This window comes from Pristis pectinata, chromosome 1 (genome assembly GCF_009764475.1).
Source record: "Pristis pectinata isolate sPriPec2 chromosome 1, sPriPec2.1.pri, whole genome shotgun sequence".
NCBI classification, from domain to species: Eukaryota; Metazoa; Chordata; class Chondrichthyes; order Rhinopristiformes; family Pristidae; genus Pristis; species Pristis pectinata.
Genome location: NC_067405.1, coordinates 82,096,722 through 82,119,239, shown reverse-complemented (window position 1 = coordinate 82,119,239; position 22,518 = coordinate 82,096,722). Strand labels below are relative to the sequence as shown.

General features: G+C 47.1%; 1 protein-coding gene across 1 annotated transcript in view; it reads right to left on the bottom strand.

Moving 5' to 3' along the window:
- Window positions 1-17: 17 nt before the first annotated feature.
- Window positions 18-22,518, bottom strand: part of LOC127578447 (papilin-like) — a 100,447-nt gene continuing 77,946 nt past the window's right edge. Inside the window, 6 exon segments of the mRNA XM_052030479.1 lie at window positions 18-839; window positions 5,682-5,892; window positions 6,759-6,919; window positions 9,138-9,246; window positions 15,971-16,098; window positions 22,330-22,467. Of these exon segments, the coding sequence (XP_051886439.1) occupies window positions 5,714-5,892; window positions 6,759-6,919; window positions 9,138-9,246; window positions 15,971-16,098; window positions 22,330-22,467 (715 nt within the window). The 3' untranslated portion in view covers window positions 18-839; window positions 5,682-5,713.

Sequence of the window (22,518 nt, the reverse complement as noted above, 5' to 3'; positions counted from 1 at the left end):
GCACCTGTGTCTCAGAGCCAGCAAATCTCAGATCAAAGCACGCATTTTAACTCAAATTGCGAAGATAACTAAATATAACCACTATATTAAAAAGGCTAAAAAGCTATGCAAGGAAATTTGGGCATTTAACTAGACTTATTCTTGGGAAGAAATAGTTGTTGAGTAGATCTGTTAACTGGTGGCAGAAAGGTTGATTTTGCACAGTGTAAAGAAGATCATAAGTGCAGTTTTAACTTAAACCCATCCTGGCAGGATGTCTGCCAACACCCATTTGTGTTTTAATTCCTGTGATCAAAAAAAAATTATTGTACTTTGCCATCATCTAAAATACAAAAAAAAAGCATCGATTCAAAATAAGTTGTTTAATTTGCCTTTCATGGAAATGTTAATAAACAGTACACAATATACTTTGACAGAAACATCTTGTCCTTAAAAGTATGCTTTGAGAGTCTGCAAAGGAGTGACAGTGTGCTCAAAACAGTTGAGTCCAGTGGAAGAAATGTTAATTCAGTGAGTGTATCCAATTTGTCAACATTCCACATAAAAATGCCAAGATCTCTTCACAAATTCTGTTTGCAGATAAATATCGAAATCTCTCTTTGGAAGGGAATAAACCTCCCATCCTTGTTTTCTCTACATCACATAATTAAAGATTATGCATCAACTTTTAATTCTAAATTTACATACATAATGTCTTCAAACGTACTTACAAGTTTCTGAATAATTAAAAGTTATCACTGCTTGTATATTTAGAAGTGGTATGAATTTTCAAAAGTTACTTGTAGAGAAGTTCTTGTTCATATTCTACAGTAGTCCTGTGCGTGTCATTGCAAGTGGACCTATAGCAGAAAAAATTGTCACCCAATCAGTGTCTTAAGTATGAGTTTTTTTTATATAACCATGATTATTTAGCCCATAGAAAGCCTGTGTACTAAACTGATGTATGACTCATCTCCAAGTGCCAAACCAGGCTGATGTTGCTGGAATTCCCAATACAAGGGTTGCGATTGTGTTGTGTGATCACCTCCACCAGAAGGACTTTGGTGGTTCAAGATGACAGCTCAGCAATAAATGATGGTCTTATTAGTGAAGTTAACAGCATGATCAATGATTTGAAAAGATCAAAGTCTAATAGCACAGAAACAGGCCTTTTGGCCCACTGAGTCTGTGCTAGCCATTGCCTCCATTTGTGCTCATGCTCCCATCAACTGCCCCTAGAATCTACCACTCACCTGCACTCTAGGGGCAATTTAGTGGCCAGTCAACCTACCAACTCGCACTTGGACATGGGCGGAAACTGGAGCAACTGGAGGAAGCCCATGCGGTCACATGGAGAACAGAGCACTGGCGGTCAGGACTGAACCAGGTTAGGAGGTGTGAGGCAGCAGTTCCAATAGCTACAGCACTGTGCAGCTTCAAGACAACTTGTCCTGTCCTGCCATTCCCTGCCCTTCCCTTCCCACAGTGAAGATCATGGTAGACATGACCATGGCTTCAGAACTGTGCCAAATGTATGCTTCAATTTCAATTATTTTTCTTCACAATCCAGTTGATTGTTGCAAAGTTCTGGTTGTGTTTTATTAATATGGTTGCTGTATCCTTTCAAAGCAAGAAGAAAGCAAAGGTTCAACTTGGGAGGAAATAACTGTAAACAGTAACCTGCATCAATTTCTGGATGTTGTAGGCATTAGAGTGACCGATTACACAGTGCAGGCAGAGGGTGGATGCAGTTTAATGCAGAAAATTGACCAACTACATTACAGTGGAACTAAGCTTGGCCTTTGGGGCTGGATCAGCAGATTTTACCAAATATTCCTCCTCATTAACACACAGATGCACTTTTATTTAATATTTTTACACATTACACAGTGGTATAATACTTTCTAATGAACTTGGGTTTAAAGGGAGTGTGACATATACAAGCACTCTGGATCCAAGCTGTAAACCTACCCACCTTCCTGACCCCTGGCTCTTGCCACACACCCACCACAGCTACATTCTGGGCCTCTTGTGACTTGCTGCTTCCTCCCCCCACCACCCCCCCCCCCCCCCCCCCCCCCCCCCGCACTCTGGATCTCTCTCACACATTCTGGACTGAGGAATGCTTACTGTTGATGGTTCAATGTTGCAGGAATGGAGGAACAGTTCTGAGGCCACAATGCTTCATCACCACTGTCCTTGGAATGTGGTAGGACACAGTGAGAAGGCTTTTTTGAGTAAATCTCTGGAAGAAATCATAAACCATTTAGAAGCCCAGATGAGGGTTAGTTTGTGGATTTACGGGCCAGTCATGACCAAGGAAGAAAGTGATTTAAGGAGGTAGCAAGGAAGGGGGTGTTTGGGGGTATATAGGGATTTTAGAAGGAATTTGACTTAAGTGCCATAAAGTAAATACCCAACAAAAGCAAGTTGGAATGCAAATTAGTTCAATGGAAGAAAGCCATGGTTGATGGGTTTTAGTGACTGTATGCACTGTGCTGTAATAGGATTAGTTATCAGGACCACTACTTCCATGGTATATGTCAATTTGGACAAATGTAGGGATCAAAATTTAGAAGTTTGCTAATGATACCAAAATGGGTGTGTTTGAGTGTGAGGAAGATAGAAGTGGACTGGTTAATAGGCAGTAAAGTGGCAAATACAATGCCAGTGGGAGAACTGGGAGGGCAAACAAGGTGCAGGAAAACACAAGAACTGATTGATAGTTCAAGGAGAGTAATGGATGAGTAGCATCTGCCCACCTTATTGGTAAGGTGTACATGTGCTTGCCTTACTAGCACAGATGCATTAAACCCAAAACAGGCCACAACTGAAGTGTGTACAGTTCCAGCTGCCACATGATCGAAAGATATGACAGTGACTGAGAGGTACTAAATTAAGCTTCAAGGAAGATGTAATTGAATGGGCAAAATATTGAGATTACTGATGGATAAATCGCCACCACAGGTGCAGTGCAGCCTAGGTTGCTCAGGGAAGTGAGGGATGGAATTGCAGTGACCCCTGGCCATGATCGTCCAAACATCTGGTGATTTGGCCATAGCGCCCGAGCACTGGAAAATTATATATGGTCTACATCCTTGTTCAATAGAAGGGTGTGATTAAACCTAGTGACTACAGAACATAGAGATACAGCACAGAAGTGGTCCCTTTGGCCCACTCAGTCTGCACCGACCTTCTCCCAATCCTTTTTTTTAATTCTCCCAGATTCTACCACTCACCCACACACCAGGGGCAATTTATAGCAGCCAATTAACCTACCAAGCTGCACATTGTTGGGATGTGGGAGGAAAGGAGAGAACCCAGGGAGGAGGTGTGGACTCCATGCAGGATTGAACCTGAGTCTCTGGAGACAGCAGTTCTACTGGCTGCAGCACTTCAAGCACTTCTCGGAATTCCCATTCCCCATTGAACGGATGAGAAGGTGCAGCCTGAGTGCCACAAAAGTCGAACCATGCGTCTCTGGCAGCACAACCATCCTGTTAGTTGTGAGCTTGATCGCTCCAAGACAAGATCGGAGTGGGTCAAGGCTCAAAGTAACTATTACCAATGAAAATTGGGTTGGGGGGAGGGGAGGAGGGAAGAATGATTAAACAGTTGCTGTGATGGTAGGGTGTGGAGTTTGATCAAAGTACTGGTAATCAGAGCTTCCTCATGGGGAAATGCATGTGCAGCAAAATGGTGTCTCTTGTCAATGAGTGGCTCACGCACTGAGGTGCAGGATATTCTAGCAACAACTGGGGACAAGGTTAGCAGTCACTTAGACAAGTAAGGATTTGTTAAAGACAGACATAATTAACGAAAGTGTTTTTTGATGAATTAACAGGGTTGAATAGGTTAATGTGATTTATTATACAAGTTTCATAAGAGGTGTATGATAAACTAACATAGCAGGCTTGCCATTACGATTGAAACCTTGGAATAAAAGGGGCTGCAGAACCAAGAGTAGGACCCTGACTGATTTACAGAAACGGTAGTACGGAAAGGAGGGAGCTCCTGCTGTGACTTCTGTTCCTTTATGAAAACAACCAAGCTCAGCTCACTCTAAAGATTAGAATGAAACCTGATTGGACAAAAATATTAATCATTGGAGACAAGTTAAAATTCTGTATCAGTGGTGCATGGGATACCACTGCCCATGACATACAGCCATCCTGCCCCCTTCCTCTGAGAAAGGAATTGCTGCTCCATCATCACTACTGGATCCAGATCTGAACTCTCCACAACCACACACAATATTTTCACCAAAAGGGCTGCAGTGAGCTACGTTTGTTTTTTGAAGTGTCCCTCACTTCAGGGGACCATAAATGTTGGCCATACCAGCAAATTATATCAGCTCTCATAATCAGTTGCACTAAAAGGCTGCAGTGATGAAGGTGAGTGATAATGAGAACTGTTCCGATCAACCAGCAGTTCCGGGTGACATACACAAAGCTGAGAAATGGTGAATTTACAGCAGGAAACAGATCAGACAACCCAAGCAAGTATGAGCAGAGCTCTACGATGTTAAAATGTGCCAGAAGAAATAGGCAGGAGGATGTTTCCAGGCAGTATTCTACAATGGAGTGCCAGCAAACTGGAGTTTGGAAAGAATGTAAATGTGCCCAACCGTAAAAGCTGAATGCTGGGAATGGATCACTGCATTTGTAACATCTCCCCCAAAACATCATTTTGAGAGCCCCAGACAGCACTTCACCAGCACTTGATCTTTTGGTAAATGTGACATTTAGGAAGCACAAAGGGATAGCGACTAACAACTGGGACTAACTCTTTGGGAGTCAGCACAGGGACAGTGTGTACTACAGCCTCCTCACACTAAAAAGTTCCAGCTGACTTGTCTTAGTGTCTCAGCATGGAGTTGCTGAAATTTTCGTGAACTTCAGGTTAAGTCCAGCATCTGGTCAAATGAGGAAAAACAGCTGAGCTACCTGCTGAATCTTATTTTGACATCCACAAGGAGAAAGTGCAGTTACTTGAGCCCTCTGCGCAACTTCCCACAGTGAACTTCAGCTCAGAGCTTGGATCAGATAATAGTTATATAGCACAGGCCCTTCAGCCCAACTCATCCCTGTTAACCAAGATTTCCACTTAAGCTAGTCCCATTTGCCCATGTTTTGCCCATATCCCTCTAAACCATTCCTATCTGTGTACCTGTCCAAATGTCTTTTAAACATTATAATTGTACCCACCTCTACCACTTCCTCTGGCAGCTCATTCCTTTACCCACCACCCTGTGTGGGAAAGTTGTCCCTCAGGACCCCTGTAAATCTTTCCCTTCTCACCTTAAATCTGAGCTCACTAGTTTTAGACTGGGAATAAGACTGGCCATCCACCTTACGCCTTTCATGATTTTATAAACCTCTCCGAAGTCACCCTTCAGTCTCCTGTGCTCCAGGGAAAACAGTCGCAAATGATACAGCCTCTCCTTATAAACCAGGCCTTCACCTGGGCAACATCTTTCTGCTCCCTCTCTAGCTCAATTTACCTCAACCACCCCCTCCCCACCCCATGCTTAGAGCTGGGACACAGGAGGATGATGCTGGACTGTGTGTTAAGGAAACCCTTTGATTTGCTTCATTTCAGGCCAATTATATGGTTTACCATTCTGTGTCAATACCAGGTAGTATACTGCCTGAGAACATGGATCAGTCACTGCACCAAGCAACAGAGGTTTCACCCATCACCTGCGAGCCACCGCTGTCCGTGCATGGCCCCGTTATCCCTGCTGCAGCGGCCGGTTGTGAGTCTGGCGTTTGGAACAAGTTGAACAGCAAAAGCTGGCATAATACTGGTTGGAGCACAGGTTGGCCTGCATTATCAGGTCACAGTTTGCCAGCTCTGGCAAGTCCACACACAACGAATCAAGGGCTGTAGGGGGCATCACTGCTTCTGTGGCTGAAAAATATCATGTGAGAAATGAAAAATGGCCAGCATTAGCTCACTAACAATGATGTTAGAAGGCAGTGTTGGATGGGATGTTGCCTACTCCAGCCACTACCACGCACTCACTAAACCAAGAATATTTAAGGGTGTCACAGAGTTGTACAGCACAGAGACAGGCCCCTCGGCCCACCGTACCGACCAACCACCCATGTCATTCTCCATTCCCATCAACTCCCCTCAGATTCTCCCCCTCACATGAGGCAGCTTACAGCAGCCAATTAACCTACCAACTCACGTCTTTGGGACGTGGGAGAAAACTGGAACACCCGGGAAAACATGCAAACATCAATTCTTTTCCCCGCTCACAGATGCTGTTTGACCTGATGAGTTCCTCCAACTGTTTGTTGTTCCAAATGTCCTAAAATGTCCTTCTTGCTGAGAATTTACTGCATACATTGGCAGATGGCCCAAGTTCTGCAGTGTAGAATCTGGAAGTATCAATTCTGCAGTAAAGTCACAGGAATAAATAACAGAATAACCTGGGTAACTGAGGGGTGCACTTTAACAGCTCCATTTGTGTTTGGATTCTTGAAAGTTCATTGCTTCAGGAGGTAATAGAATGTGCTCACTGACAGTGCAGCCTTTGACCAGCAGGGACCACTAGAATGCTCCCACCAGAAGATGAGGGCAGGTGCAGGATGGGAAGTGTTACCAAGAGCCCAGAGCTGATCAGCAGATCAACACAGACTCGATGCCTCAGCATCCTCCTTTAACCGGCTACTCCCACACTGCAGTGCTATTGGTTGAAGGGTGGAGAGGGGCAGCACACTCACAATACACAGGACTAGGACAATCACCACAGACTCTGATTTACTCACATATGACTGTCAGCTCAGCGCTGGCACTGACAGAACGAGATCCACTGTACGCATTGCAGGTGTAAGTCCCAGAATCTCCCAACTGAACGTTGTGCAAAGTCAAGGTACCACCCGGTGAAATGGAGACATGGTCAGTGTCCGCTCTCAGAGGGATCCCATTCCTGCGTTTAAAAACAAATCTACTTATCACAGTTTGGCTGCACGATTTTTCCTGTGAGAAATTGAGGAAAACATCAGCGACTGTTCTCACATTGATTCAGATTGAATCTTCAACTAACATTGTTCAGGTGCAGTTGCTAGGCTTATTTTGTTTGCAAAATCTGGGCATCACAGAACCCATTGTCTGATCTGAACTACCCTTGAGGAGGGTTGACAGCCACCTCCTTGAACCACTTGTGTCCTTGGTGAAGGTGCTCCCACAGTACTGCTTGGGAGGGAGTTCCAGGCGTTAGACCCAGCAACAGTGAAGGAATGGTGACAGTTCTAAGGTTGGATCATGTTCGACTTAGAGAGAACCTGCAGGTGATGGTGTTCCCCTGCACCTGCTGCTCCTGCCCTTCTCAGTGGTGAGGTGGCAGGTTGGAAGGTGTTGTTGGAGTAGCCTGGGTAAGTGCAGTGCACTTTGTAGATGGTACACACTGCAGCCACTACACTATAGTAAATGAATATTTAGGGTGGGGAAGGGGAGCTAATCAAGTGGCTGCTTTGTCCTGGATGGTGTTGGGTTTCAAGTGTTGTTGGAACTGCACTCTCCAGGTAAATGGAGAGTGTTCCATCACATTCCTGACTTGTGCCTTGTAGATGGTGGACAGGCCTGGGGATGTCAGGTGAATCACTCACTGAATCCTCCCAGTTTCCAACCTACTTGTACAATGTCATGTGGCTAGACCAGTAATGACCCCCAGTTTGTGGTCCTCTGTTTTGGGGGTGGGTGGATGTCAATGTTGTGGCTGCAGAATGGAGGCACAGTACCACAGAGTGCTGACTGATCCTGACACCACCACTGTGTCCAATGTGCTCACTTACTTTGAGATATCACATGGTGAATTGGCTGGAGACGGCTCACATAGAGACGTCAGGATGGGTCACACACCGTCTTTGGCAGGCTGGTGCTGTGTCCCCATCACTGGTGCATTGCACAGCCAACGTTAATGAGGGCCTTGTAACAGTGCAAACTTCCTTGATGGTGAGGTGAGAGAAGTGGGTCCATTATGTCCTGAAGAAAAAAAAACAGAATATGGCATCTTCTGCTTCTTCCTCAGGCAACCCCTCCAATCAAGGAGGTAGCTTCCACTCCGGTCCTTAGGTGCCCGACAAGGTCAGTGTGGGACCTGCAGACTCTCCACAGGTGAGGCAGGATGGGCTGGAGAGTGGGTAGTTAGTGAGGAGGTCTGCTCCTTCCACTGCTTGCACAGAACTCAGTGTGCTCCTGATGCACGAAACCCCCACCATCCTGACCCCTTCTCCACCACCAGGATCAGTCATGGGCCGGAGGATCCCAGGAGTGAGCTGGGGTTGGGGGAGGGGGTTACATTTTTTCCAAGGAGACTCTGGAAATCCCCTGAAGCATTCCCTTTTTCTTCCTGAAGTCTCTTCCCAGTGGGAGCTCCGATGCCTTGGTCAGGGAGCCCGGTATCAGGCCTGTGGACAATCAGGGTCCTGCCCCCACAGATGGGGCAGGACGGGGCTGTGAGGTGGACCACTCCATTCACCAATTACCCCGGCTCCTGTGTCCATCACCATGAGTGGTCATGATCCAGGGGTTCCCAGGACCCAGTGGGACATTGTAGGTCCTCACGGGAACTCTGAGCACGTCCTGTAACTCCTTCCATGGTGTCCCTGATAATCTCCTACCCTTACGGAGGGCCCGCTTCACAAATGAGAACAATCTGGTACTTGAGAGTGAGGAGGGGCTTGGTGCTGGGACATTGATGTTGGTTAACGTCCTGCCAAGGAACCTAGAGGAAGCTTTACCGTGTGGGGCAGAGAGCTAGGTCCCACCACACACAATGTGACCCCTATATGGGTTGTGGTGGCCAGGGAGAAGCAATGGTCAGACCCAGATGGGAATTCACTTGGTCTACCTGAAAGAGGGTGGGACCAGAGTGTGGGTTAATGATTGGCAATAATTACAGCGAGAGCAGCGATACCTCGGCCTTGTACCTCCCTCCTCCCCACACATCTTCCCCCCTCCCTCAACCCGGTCCCTCCCTCCAGCTGCGAGTTGCCCATCACCTGGTGATGCCTGGGTACTGAGGGGGAAATTGATCGGATCACTGTCCAGGACAGGACAGGGTGGGGTGGGGGTCCCCAGGACAGGACACTGTTCCCCACGGTGGGACTTAGTTTACTTCCCCCGGACCACCTGTCCCTGTTTACCTGGTCCATCGCACATGTGCCCGGCCGTCAGACACCACACAGGGAAGCTCGGCTCGTCCCCCCAAGGCCACACGCACATTCTGTGGAGGCTCTGTGATCTCCAGCTCACCTGACCAAGGCAGAGGATGTGTTAGTGATTCTGGAACCCATGTTCAGTGCCCCCCTCCCCTTGCCCATCCACTGGAGGGAAGAAACACCTGTATCACCTGTAGCCAAGACTGCTGGCAGGAGGTGGAGCAGGAGTGGGAACACTGGCAGTGGGAGAGCTTCCTGACCCCACCAGGCCCGGGTCCACTGCCGGGATGCTGGGAGAGTTACCACAAGACATGACCCCCTCCATCCCAGAAAGGCAGGGAAGAGTGTTGGGGTGGGGTCACCCTTCCAGGATCCCACAAGTGACTCCACAAACATGGGAACTATCCCACCGTAACCTCATATATTGCAAGTTGTGCTGTAAAGGGCCACCTCCCCAGACCAATGTCTGCCAGCCCAATCCTGTGCAGGGGGAGCACGAATGGATAACTCCATGCCGGAGACAGCCCAGACACAGGAACATACGATGGGGCCTCCAGCCCCACTGATTACAGCCCCCACAGACACTGGCCGCCACAGCCCCAGCTCTCTGGGAGAGGGGATAAAACAAAGTCCCAGGCCAGTGTGCGAATATTGGGGTGAAATTCCTTATCCTACAGGGAGACGGCACCATAAACACCGAGGGATGACACACTTTAAATTAACTGTGGAAAATCGAACCTGACGTCTCCTCACTCCTTAGTTATGACTCTGGGTTAAACCAGGCAATAGGTTGCATCTCACATTTAATGCAACGAGTGGCCCTGTCACACATAGGCAGGAGGAAGAGGGGGAGCAACTTCCTCAGGGTCTACTGACATACTGTCCACAGGGGTGGAGCGATCAGTGGGGCGCCAGTCACAACTGCCTGGTGAGTTTGCCCGGCGGAGATCAGGAACATTACAGGTCTGATCCACAGGCTGAGGAGTCACTAAGCCCAGCCCCAGAAACATGGTCAGACCTTCTTCGTGCCTGACAGAAACCGGCCCATCTCCACAGGCAGACATGACCGAGCTCAGAGGTCCGATCTGAAGAGATGGGGATGGTCCACATACACAATCCTCATACTGATCACAATAACAGTGGATAGAGCCAGGGGTGATTCACCTCCTCACACCTGCTCACCATGTGAAGAGATCATTGCTGAGCTTTTAGCTTTTCATACGAGTCTCAGCACCACTTTCCTGCAACAACTCCTTCCCCTTCCACTCCCGAAATACCTCAGTCTACTGCTCTCTGCCTTGTGCTGGTGACCTTACCTCTGGGGAAGAGAATTCCAAAGACACACCAGCCTCAGGGTGAAGGAACTTCTCCCTGTCTCTACCCCAAATGCCTGACCCTCATTCTGAGACAGTGACCCTGGCTCTGGACACCTCAGCCAGGGCAAACATCCTCCCTGCACCAGCCCTGCCCACACTCCCAGGTACTTTTCTCTCAACTCCAAGGGTCGCCCTCAGTACAAACCTGCCATCCCAGCAATTGACCTGGTAAACCATCGCAGGGATCCCTCTATCATAAGTACATCCTTCGTTAGAACTTACAACATGAAACATAAAACAGCACAGGAACAGGCCCTTCAGCCCACCATGTTGGTGTCGACCAGGATGCCATTTTAAACTGCACATTGTCAGTATCCCTCCATCCCTGGCTGTTCATGTGGAAATTGGAAGGGAGACCAGACCCACACCCATTATTCTGGTCTGTATAATCAGAGCAAGGCATCTCTGCTCCTGCAGCAGAGAGAACTGACCGTTCCTTGCTGAGTTTGCCAGTGTCCGACACACCTGAAGTTTGGCTGTGGGGTGATGGAGCTGTGGTGTGGAGCAGTGATACCAGGCACTCTGTGTTCACCAGTCACACCACTTACTGTTATCATCCATCAACTGCAAGGTCACCCCAAAGAGTTTACAGCCAATGAAGCACATCTGTTGGAGCCCACCTGCGCACAGCAAGATCGCACAAACACCAACCTCTGTGACGTTGGCTCAAAAATTAACCCGGGAGGCAAAGGAAAGCTAGTCTTTGAAAGGGTGAAAGTAGACTGTCTACCAGCTGATTCAAAGGACACAAGGTCCGGCTATGCATATTCCTACTGCTACAGGGAGTGTCAGCCTGCTCCTCTGAGGTGGGTCTGAGCCCCAGGACTTTAGTTCAGAGGCCATGGGGCTGGTCGGAACTGAATGGTTACGGCATGAAGAGCGGGATTGTCGGGTGGGGGGGGAGGGGGAGCATGGGTTAACACAGCCCATCCTCCTTAGAGCTCTTAGCATCCTTCACGAACTATGGAGACCAAAAACTATACACAGTACGCCAAGTGCAGCCTCATCAGTGCCATCACCATTTCATCACCTCTCCTCTTTCTACCATCTTTGAGAACCTGGTAATCAGAAGAGCGATGTTCAAAATGCTCCTTCACCAATCTCTGTTACACTTCACACAAGATGGAGGCTTGACGCCTCCTTCACCTTTGCTATTTCCCTCAGTTTATAGGAATTTCCCAGACTGTTGTTTCTCATTCTCTGATTTGAGGTCCCTTTCTTCCTCTTTCCTATTTTGAGGGCTCCCTTCAAATAGTGTTACCCACCTGTCAGCAAGGGCAGCGGTCCTGCCCAAGTCAGGAGCAATTCCTTCCTTCTGTATGGGTGTCCCTTCCACTGGAACTAAGCTCAGGGTCCCAAAAGGGCAGGGCCCTTAGGAGCATTGATGGACAGAGGGATCTCGGGTTCCAAGTCCACAGCTCCCTGAAAGTGGCAACACAGGTAGATGGAGTGGTGAAGAAGGTGTACAGCACACTTGCCTTCATTGGTCAGGGCATTGAGTATAAGAGTCAGGAAGTCATGTTGCAGTTGTACAAAACTTTGGTTAGGCCGCACTTGGAATATTGTGTGCAGTTCTGCTCACCCCATTATAGGAAGGATGTGGAGGGTTTGGAGAGGGTACAGCAGAGGTTTACCAGGATGTTGCCTGGATTAGAGTATTAACTTTCAAGAGAGGTTGGACAAACATGATTTGTTTTTTCTGGAGTGTCAGAGGTTGAGGGGAGACCTGGTAGAAGTTTATAAAATTATGAGAGGCATAGATAGGGTAGGTAGCCAGAGTCCCCCCAACTAACTGATCGCTCCAGTTCCATGCAGTCACAGGAGGAAATGTAACTCAACATCAACAGTGTCATAGAGTCATTCAGCGTGGAAACAGGCCCTTCAGCTCAAATGGTCCATGCTCATCCAAATTTGCCTACATTTGGCAAATATCCCTCCATTCCTTTCCTACATACCTGTCTAAAAGTCTTTTAATTATTATTATTATTTATTTCTTTATTTGTCATTGTACTGTTGCAACAACACAACAAGATACAATGGCACTCCCTTGCCTAATAAAAACCAAAACAGTAAATTGATAACAGCAATTATAACTATAAAATAAAACAAACATACACAAATATAAAGTATAAAAAAATATAAAAAGGCAGTGTGCAAATGAACCATGATAATAAACCATGATTTTAAACATTGTAATTGGACCCACCTCTACCACTTCCTCTGGCAGCTTGTTCCATACACCCACCACCCCTTGAAAAACTTCTTTAAATCTGTCCCTTCTCACGTTAACCTTCTGCACCCTAGTTTTAGACTCCACTGGGAGAAAGACTGACCATCCACCTTAATTACACCTACTCTACAAGGTCACCCCTCAGCCTCCTTTGCTTCATGGCAAACAGTCCCAGCCTATCCAATCTCTCCTTATAACTCAAACCTTCCACACCCAGCAACATCCTCAAATCATTTTTGCACCCCTCCCAGTGTAATAGCATCCTTTTTAACAAAGATTTGAATGACAGTGTGCAGTGGTTGGGGCCCTGAACTGTGGCCCTTCCCCACAGAGCCCCTGAAGTTTCTTTCCTGTTTGCTGCCAGGTTTCCTTGCCCGGGCTCAGGCAGACTCCCATGTAGAGGAGGGCAGCATGTCCTGCTGGCCAGTTGTGGTAGCTGGGAGCAGTGTGGGTGTCAGAGCCCCAGTAGTTCATGGAGTTTTAGAGTAATACAGCACAAAAATAGGCCCTTCGGCCCAACTCGTCCATGCTGACCAAATTGCCTACATGAACTAGTCCCATCTGCATGTGTTTGGACCATATCCGTTTAAACCTTTCCTATCCATGTCCTAAAGTGTCATTTAAACATTGTAACTGTACTCACCTCTACCACTTCCTCTGGCAGCTCGTTCCACATACCCACTACCCTGTATGGAAAAACTTGTCCTCTTTAAATCTTTCCCCTCTCACCACAAACCTATGCCCTCTAGTTTTAGTCTCCCCTACCCTGGGAAAAAAGACTGTGATGATCCACCTCATCTATGCCCCTCGTGATTTTATAAACCTCAATATGGTCACCCCTCAGCCTTCTACGGTCCAGTGAGAACAATCCCAACCTATCCAACCTCTCCTTGTAAATGAAGCCCACCATTCCAAGCCCTATCCTATCCAACCACGTCACCATTTTTAGGGGGCTATGGTTTTGTACCCAAAGATCTCTTTACATCAACATTGCCAAAGTCCCTGCCATTTACTCTATATTAATGTATTAGATAGCCCATGCTGCATTACCTCACACTTGTCTGCATTAAATTCCATCTGCCACCACTCCTCCCAACTTTCCAGCTGATCTACGTCTCTCTGTATCCTTGCTCAGGCAACCATCCTCGCCATCTACTGCTCCACCAACATTCCTCACCCAGCTTTACACTGGAATCATTTCATAAACATTTGGTAAACCAAGGGTTGGTGCATTGGAGCAGAAGATCAGCTTCCCACCAATCGGAGCAGAGTGTGGTCTTCCAGTCAGGAACAGAGCGGGAACATGGCTCAGTCCTACTGCTAGTAATTGATTAACCTGTGCATTGGATCAAGGGGAGTCAGTGGGTGTCCTGAACATAATGCTTCCACAAGGTACTTGATAAGATGCTACACCAAAGGTTATTTTGGAAAACAAATACAGGCAGGAGGTAACACTGCATCACCGGCTTAAGATCAATCAGCTAACAGGAAACTGAGCGGGGGCAGAAACAGACCTTTATCTGGATGGCAAAATGTGTTACAGGCATCTGTGCTGGGGCCTCAATGTAATATTTATACAAGCGACTTGGATGAAAGCACCCAAGATGTGGTTGCTAAATTTGCTGATGGTCCAAAGGTAGGTAGGAAAGTAAGTTGTGAAGAGGACATGGAGAGGTTTCAAAGGAATATTGATAGGTTAAGTGAATGAGAAAAGACCTAGCAAATGAAGTATAATGTGGGAAAATGTGAAATTACTATTTTGGCACCAAAGATTAAAAATCAATTTAAAAAAGTTATCTAGGTGAGAGATTACAGAGCTCTGTGATGGAGGAGGAACTGGGTGCCCTAGTGCATTATTTTCACAAGGGCAGTGTGCAGGTACACAAGTAATAGGAAAGCTAAGAGAACGTGATAGTTTAAGTTAGGCCAATTGGTTACAAAAGTAGGGAGGTTATGCTTCTGTTACACAAGGTACTGGTGAGAGCACATTTGGAGCACTCCCTACTGGATTGTTCTTGTTTAAGGAAGGATGCATTGTAAGTAGCTCAGCAAAAGTTTACAAGCCTCATACCTGGAGTGGACAGATTGTCCTGTGAGCACAGGTTAGACAGGCTAGGCTCTTGGGGGATTGTGAATCTTGGGAACTCTCTTCTTCAAAGGATGGTGAGAGCAGAGTCTTTTGATATTTTTACACTAGAAGTTGACTGAAACACGTGCAACAGAGAGTGAAGGGTTACTGTGGGTGAGTGGGACTGCAGAGCTGAGCTTACCGTTAAATCACCTATGATCTTACTGAACATGGGCAGGCTTGAGGTGATGAGTCGCCTACTCCTAGTCCTGTTCTATGTCTGCACACAGCAGTGTTAGAATGTTCTAGGAGTGCATCAGGTGCCCGATGCAGCAGTGTTGGATAAAGTCAAACAAAAATATCTCTTGAAAATATTTGAGAGCATTGAATGAGTTTCCCAGTACAATGCACCAACCTTCAGCCGAGAAAGAAACACTGATTTAGACAACCTTTGAAATGGCAAAACCAGCTGAGAATTGCTTGATGGAATGTGCAAAATTTACAATGGACACCAGCTGGGGGTGGAGGAGTGAAATAACCTAATGAGTGAATCACCAGAGGGTCAGTTGGACTATCAATACACAGATCTCAGATGGAAGGGGATGTATGAAACTTAAAAGGCAAAGTATATTTTCAGGAATATTTCTCAAATAAACTCTTAGCTTTGGATTGAGTTCCCAGCACATTTGATAACTAACAGAGGACATGAAATTGTAGGGGGTGTGGACAGTGAGGAACATTTAGAAGACAGTTAGATAAGTTAATGGATAGAAAAGGTTTAGAGGGATATGGGCCTAACACAGGCAAATGGGACTAGCTCGGATGGATATCTAGGTCAGCATGCACGAGTTGGGCCAAAGGGCCTGTTTCAATACTGTACGACTCTATGCCACTCAGCGATCTCACTACATGGGAGCAGTCGCATTACAATGCTGAGGGGGCCACAAGAGACTGCAGATACTGTAACCTACATCAGGACTGATGCAGGGTCTCGACCCAAAAGGTCAACAATTCCTTTCCCCCTGCTGATGCTGCTCAACCCACTGAGTTCCTCCAGCAGATTGTTTGTTCCTTCAGTGCTGAGGGGTTCCTGCTCTCAGGTCTAACACTGCCAATATTAACTCCCAGTGCATGCAGACACTACCTTGGACCTTTAGCTCAACTCGGCGAAAGTCCTGATCACGTCCGTTCGACACGTGACAGGTGTACGATCCAGCATCTTGGTGCTGAACCCGGCTGATCACCAGCGAACCATCGGAATATTTGCTGTGCCTATTGGGACAGAGATCGAACAGGTCAGGAGCAGCAGCTCAGAACAAAATGATCACTCCCCCTTCCCAGTCAGTGCTGAGGGAGCAGGCCATGAGTTAAACCAAGGCCCTCCACTCTCAGGTGCTATGTTGGATCTAAAAGGTTGGACCCCCGGTAACCTTCAGTACCTGAAGAAGAGCAGGAGTTTTCCCTGGTGTGCTGGCCAATGAACCCCTCAACCAACACCACTGAAAGCAACACCTGATCACTTCCACCTGCAGCTTGCTGCCCAGTGGATTTCCCACTATGTCCACATTTCAGAACATGGAACAGTACAGTATAGGAACAGGCCCTCCAGCCCACAATGTTGCGCAGAGCTAATTAAACTAGTATTTAAATACTTAACTAAACTGATCCCTTCTGCCTAGACAATGTCCCTATCCCTCAATTCTCTACAATACCTGTTGAAGAGCAAGAGGATAAGATGCGAAAGAATAGAGCCTATCAAGTGCAGCAGTGGGAAAGTGTGTATGGATCCAAAAGAAATAGCAGAGGTACTTAATGAATACCTTACATCAGTATTCACTACGGAAAAAGATCTGGGTGATTGTAGTGAGGACTTGCAGCAGGCTGAAAAGCTTGAGCATGTAGATATTAGGAAAGAGGTGGTGCTGGAACTTTTGGAAAGCATCAAGTTGGACAAGTCGCCAGGACCGGATGAGATGTACCCCAGGCTGCCATGGGAGGCTAGTGAGGAGATGCTGAGCCTCTGACGATGATCTTTGCATCATCGATGGAGACGGGAGAGGTTCCAGAAGATTGGAGGGTTGTAGATGTTGTTCCCTTATTCAAGGAAGGGAGTAGAGATAGCCCAGGAAATTATAGACCAGCAAGTCTTACCTCAGTGGTTGGTAAGCTGATGGAGAAGATCCTGAGAGGCAGGATTTATGAACATTTGGAAAGGTATAATATGATTAGGAATAGTCAGCATGGCTTTGTCAAGGACAGGTCCTGCCTTGCGAGCCTGATTAATTTTTTGAGAATGTGACTAAACACATCGATGAAGGGAGAGCAGTAGATGTAGTGTATATGGATTTCAGCAAGGCATTTGATAAGGTATCCCATAGAACCATACAGCACAAAACAGGCCCTTCGGCCCACCATGTTGTGCCGTCCATCAAACCACCCTCACACTACCTAACCCCTTCCTCCCGCATATCCCTCCATCTCACATTCCTCCATATGCCTATCCAACAAACTCTTGAACCTGTCCAATGTATCTGCCTCCAACTCCACCCCAGGCAGTGCATTCCATGCACCAACCACTCTCTGGGTGAAAAACCGCCCCGACATCTCCCCTGAACCTGCCACCCATAACCTTAAAGCCATGCCCTCTCATCTTGAGCATTGGTGCCCTGGGAAGGAGGTGCTGACTGTCTACTCTATCTATTCCTCTCGATATTTTATATACCTCTATCATGTCTCCTCTCATCCTCCTCCTTTCCAGTGAATAAAGCCCTAGCACCTTAAGCCTCTCCTCATATTCAATACTCTCTAATCCAGGCAGCATCCTGGTAAATCTCCTCTGCACCCTCTCCAACGCCTCCACATCCTTCCTATAATGAGGCGACCAGAACTGAACACAGTACTCTTAAGTGTGGCCTAACTAGAGTTTTGTAAAGCTGCATCACCACCTCGCGGTTCTTAAACTCGATCCCGTGACTTATGAAAGCCAACATCCCATTGGCCTTCTTAACTGCTCTTTCCACCTGTGAGGCAACTTTCAATGAACTGTGAATATGAACCCCCAGATCCCTCTGCTCCTCCACACTGCCAAGTACCTTGCCATTTACCCAGTACTCTGCCCTGGAGTTTGTCCTTCCAAAGTGTACCACCTCACACTTCTCTGGATTGAACTCCATCTGCCACTTGTCAGCCCAGCTCTGCATCCTATCAATATCCCTCTGTAAGCTCCGACAGCCCTCCACACTATCCACAACACCACCGATCTTAGTGTCGTCCACAAACTTACTAACGCAGCCCTCCACCCCCTCATCTAAGTCATCTATAAATTTCACAAAAAGTAGAGGTCCCAGAACCGATCCCTGCAGGACACCACTAGTCACTGCCCTCCAATCCGAGGGCACTCCTTCCACCACAACCCTCTGCTTTCTACATGCAAGCCAATTCCTAATCCACACAGCCAAGCTTCCCTGGATCCCTTAGCATCTGACCTTCTGAAGAAGCCTACCATGAGGAACCTTATCAAACGCCTTACTAAAATGCATGTAAACCACATCCACCGCACTGCCCTCATCAATCTTCCTGGTCATCTCCTCAAAGAACTCTATCAGGCTTGTGAGGCAAGATCTTCCCTTCACAAAGCCATGCTGGCTGTCCCTAATCAGTCCATGATTCTCCAGGTGTTCATAAATCCTATCCCTTAGAATCCTTTCTAACAGCTTACCCACCACAGACGTGAGACTCACCAGTCTATAATTCCCTGGCCTATCCCTATTACCTTTTTTGAACAAGGGGACAACATTCGCAACCCTCCAATCCTCTGACACCATCCCCGAGGACAACGAGGACTCAAAGATCCTTACCAGCAGTTCAACAATCTCCTCCCTAGCCTCTCGAAGCAGCCTGGGGAAAATCCCGTCAGGCCCCGGAGATTTATCTGTCTTAATATTATTTAACAACTTCAACACATCCTCTCTTTTGATATCTACAACCTCGAGAACATTACCCCTACCAGCACTCCCTTCCGCGTCATCAAGACCCCTCTCCCTGGTGAATACCAAAGAGAAGTACTCATTGAGAACTTCTCCCACTTCCACCGCCTCCAGGCAAATTCTCCCACCCTTGTCCTTAATTGGACCTACCTTTACCCTAGCCATCCTCCTACCCTTCACGTACTTGAAAAAGGCCTTGGGATTTTCCTTAACCCTACTAGCCAACGCCTTTTCATGTCCCCTTCTAGCTCTCCTCAGCCCTTTCTTAAGTTCCTTCCTCGCTACCCTATATTCCTCACAGGTCCTGTCTGAACCTTGCTGCTTATACCTCATGTACGCTACCTTCTTCTCCCTAACAAGTCGTTCCACCTCTCTCGTCACCCACGGTTCCTTCACCCTGCCATTCCTTCTCTGCCTCACCGGGACATATTTATCCCTAACATCCTGCATAAGATCCCTGAACATCGACCACATCTCTATGGTGCATTTTCCTTCAAAAAGGACATCCCAATTTACACTCCCAAGTTCTCTCCTTATAGCCTCATAGTTCGCCCTTCCCCAATTAAAAATCCTCTTGTCCTCTCTGCACCTGTCCCTGTCCATGACAACTTTAAAGGTTATGGAGCAATGGTCACTGTCCCCCAAATGCTCACCCACCAATAGATCCTTCACTTGTCCCAGTTCATTTCCTAAAACTAGATCTAACATGGCATTCCCTCTAGTCGGCCTGTCAACATACTGCGTCAGGAATCCCTCCTGGACACATTTAACAAATTCCGTCCCATTTAAACTTTTGGCACTAAGCAGGTTCCAGTCTATATTTGGGAAGTTGAAGTCTCCCATTATAACAACCCTGTTATTTTTGCTTCTCTCCAAACACTGCCTGCCAATCTATATCTCTACTGCTACCAGGGGACCTATAGAATACTCCTAGTAGAGTAACTGCTCCTTTCTTGTTCCTTAATTCCACCCATACGGACTCTAGAGATGATCCTTCTACAACATCCATCCTTTCCGCAGCTGTAACAGTGTCCCTGACCAGTATCGCCACCCCTCCTCCCCCCTTCCCCATCCTTCTTAAAACACTGAAAACCAGGAGTATTCAATATCCACTCCTCTCCTGACATCAGCCACATCTCAGTAATAGCCACGATATCATAGTCCCCCATACTTATCCAAGCCCTCAGTTCATCTCCCTTATTCCTGACACTTCTTGCATTTAAGTAAACACACTTCAGTCCATCTACCTTACTACTTTTATAGCTTGTATTCTGCTTCTCCTTCCCCAAAGCCCCTCTACCTGTTTGATCTAACTTTTCCCCATCCCCTTCTTCCTCTGACCTACTCCTCTGGTTCCCTTCCCCCTCACAAACTAGTTTAAACCCTCCCGAACCACCCTAGCAAATCACCCATGCAAGGCTTATGGAGAAAGTAAGGAGGCACGGGATCCAAGGGGACATTGCAATGTGGATCCAGAACTGGCTGGCCCACAGAAGGCAAAGAGTAGTTGTTGAAGGGTCGTATTCTGCATGGAAGTTGGTGACCAGTGGTGTACCTCAGGGATCAGAGGCATTGATCGGGTAGATAGCCAGAGGCTTTTCCCCAGGGCTGAAATGGTGGCCACAAGAAGACATAGGTTTAAGGTGCTGGGAAGTAGGTATAGAGGAGATGTCAGGGGTAAGTTTTTTTTTTACTCAGAGTGGTGAGTGCGTGGAATGGGCTGCCGGCAACGGTGGTGGAAGCAGATACGATAGGGCCTTTTTAAGAGACTTTTGGATAGGTACATGGAGCTGAGAAAAATAGAGGGCTATGGGTAAGCCTAGTAATTTCTAAGGTAGGGACATGTTCGGCACAGCTTTGTGGGCCAAAGGGCCTGAATTGTACTGTAGGTTTTCTATGTTTCTATGTTTCTAATACCTATGGGCCTATCTAAGAGCCTTTTAAACACCTCTATCATATCTCCCTCCACCACCAACCCTGGCAGCACATTCCAGGTGCCCACCACTCTGTAAAAAAACACTTTGCTCCTTTGAACTTACCCCCTCTCATCTTAAAATGTATGCCCTTTAGTATTAGACATTTCAACCCTGGGGAAAAAAGATACCAGCTAACTATCTATGCCTTTCGTAATTTTATAAACTTCTATTAGATCTTCGCTCAGCCTCCGCCACTCCAGAGAAAACAATCCTAGTTTGTTCAACCTCTCCTTATAGCACATGCCCTCTAAGCCAGGCAGCATCCTGGTAAGCCTCTTCTGCACTCTTTCCAAAGCCTTGACATCCTTCCTATAATGGGCCAACAAGAATTGAAAGCAATAGCCTAACCAGAGTTTTATAAAGCTGCAACATAACTTCCTTGACTATTGAACTCAATGACTTGAATAATAAAGGCAAGCAAGCCATACTCCTTCTTTACCACCCTATCAACTTGTACAGCCACTTTCAGGGAACGATGGACTTGGATCCCAAAATGACTTGGTACATCAATGCTGTTAAGGGTCCTGACATTAACTATGTACTGTCCCTTTACATTTGATCTTTCAAAGTGCAAAACTTCTCATTTGGCTGGATTAAACTCCATCTGCCATTTCACTCCCCATACCTGCAACTGATCTATATCCCACTGTATCCTTCAGCAATCTTCTACACTATCCACAACGCCAGCAATCTTTGTATCGTCTGCGAATTTACTAATCCACCCATCCATGTTTTTATCCAAGTCACTTATATACATCACAAACAGCAGGGGTCCCACTACAGATCCCTGCGGAACACCACTATCTCCAGCCAGAATAAGTCCCATCAACTACTACCCCGCCTTCTATGGCAAGCCAATTCTGAATTCAAACAGCCAATTCACCGTGGATCCCATGCATCTTAATCTTCTGGACGAGCCTCCCATGAGAGACCTTGTCGAATGCCTTACTAAAATCCATATGGACACTCTGGAGCCCCCTTTAAAGCCCCCAAGCTCAAGGACCTGAGAATGACATTTCCATGTTCAGTTTCTCTTACACGTTCATGCTGAAGTGAAAGCTGGAACAGCTCAGACAGGCAGACATCAATCAGGGCATCTGTATGGGCTGTGCAGAAACAAGTTCCATTGCACCCAGGTGAAAGGGACGGAAAGGGTCTGACCGATGAGTCACTGTTTGCTTCGCTGAACTTTGGAAGTTTGGGAACTTTACAAGCAATGCTGTTATCAGGAGAACGACACCGCCCATACAGATGCATCCAGTAGAGCTGCTGCCTCACAGCGCCTGAGACCCAGGTTCAATCCTGACCTCTGGTGCTGTCTGTGTGGAGGTTTCACATTTTCCCTGTGACCACATGGGTTTCCCCTGGGTGCTCCGGTTTCCTCCCATGTCCCAAAGACGTTGGTGAGTTAATAGGCCACGTAATGTGTGTAAGTGGGAGAATCAGGGCAGGGAGGATGTTAATGAGAGAATAGGTTAGAGGAAATGCGATTGCACAGGGGGCTCATGAGGAGAGTCCCAGCCAAGCAATAACTGGGTCACCTGGGTGAGAACACCGGCCTCCCATTTCTGTGCCACTCCACATGAAGAGATGGTGAGGCATCCACCCTGCACAGTAAGAGGGCTGTTTCCCCGGGCCTGGTCTCCACGAACACAGCATCCCTTCGGTCTATCTGTAACCTGCCGAGAACAAAGGAGACCATGGTGTATCGGAGATCACCAAACAACTCA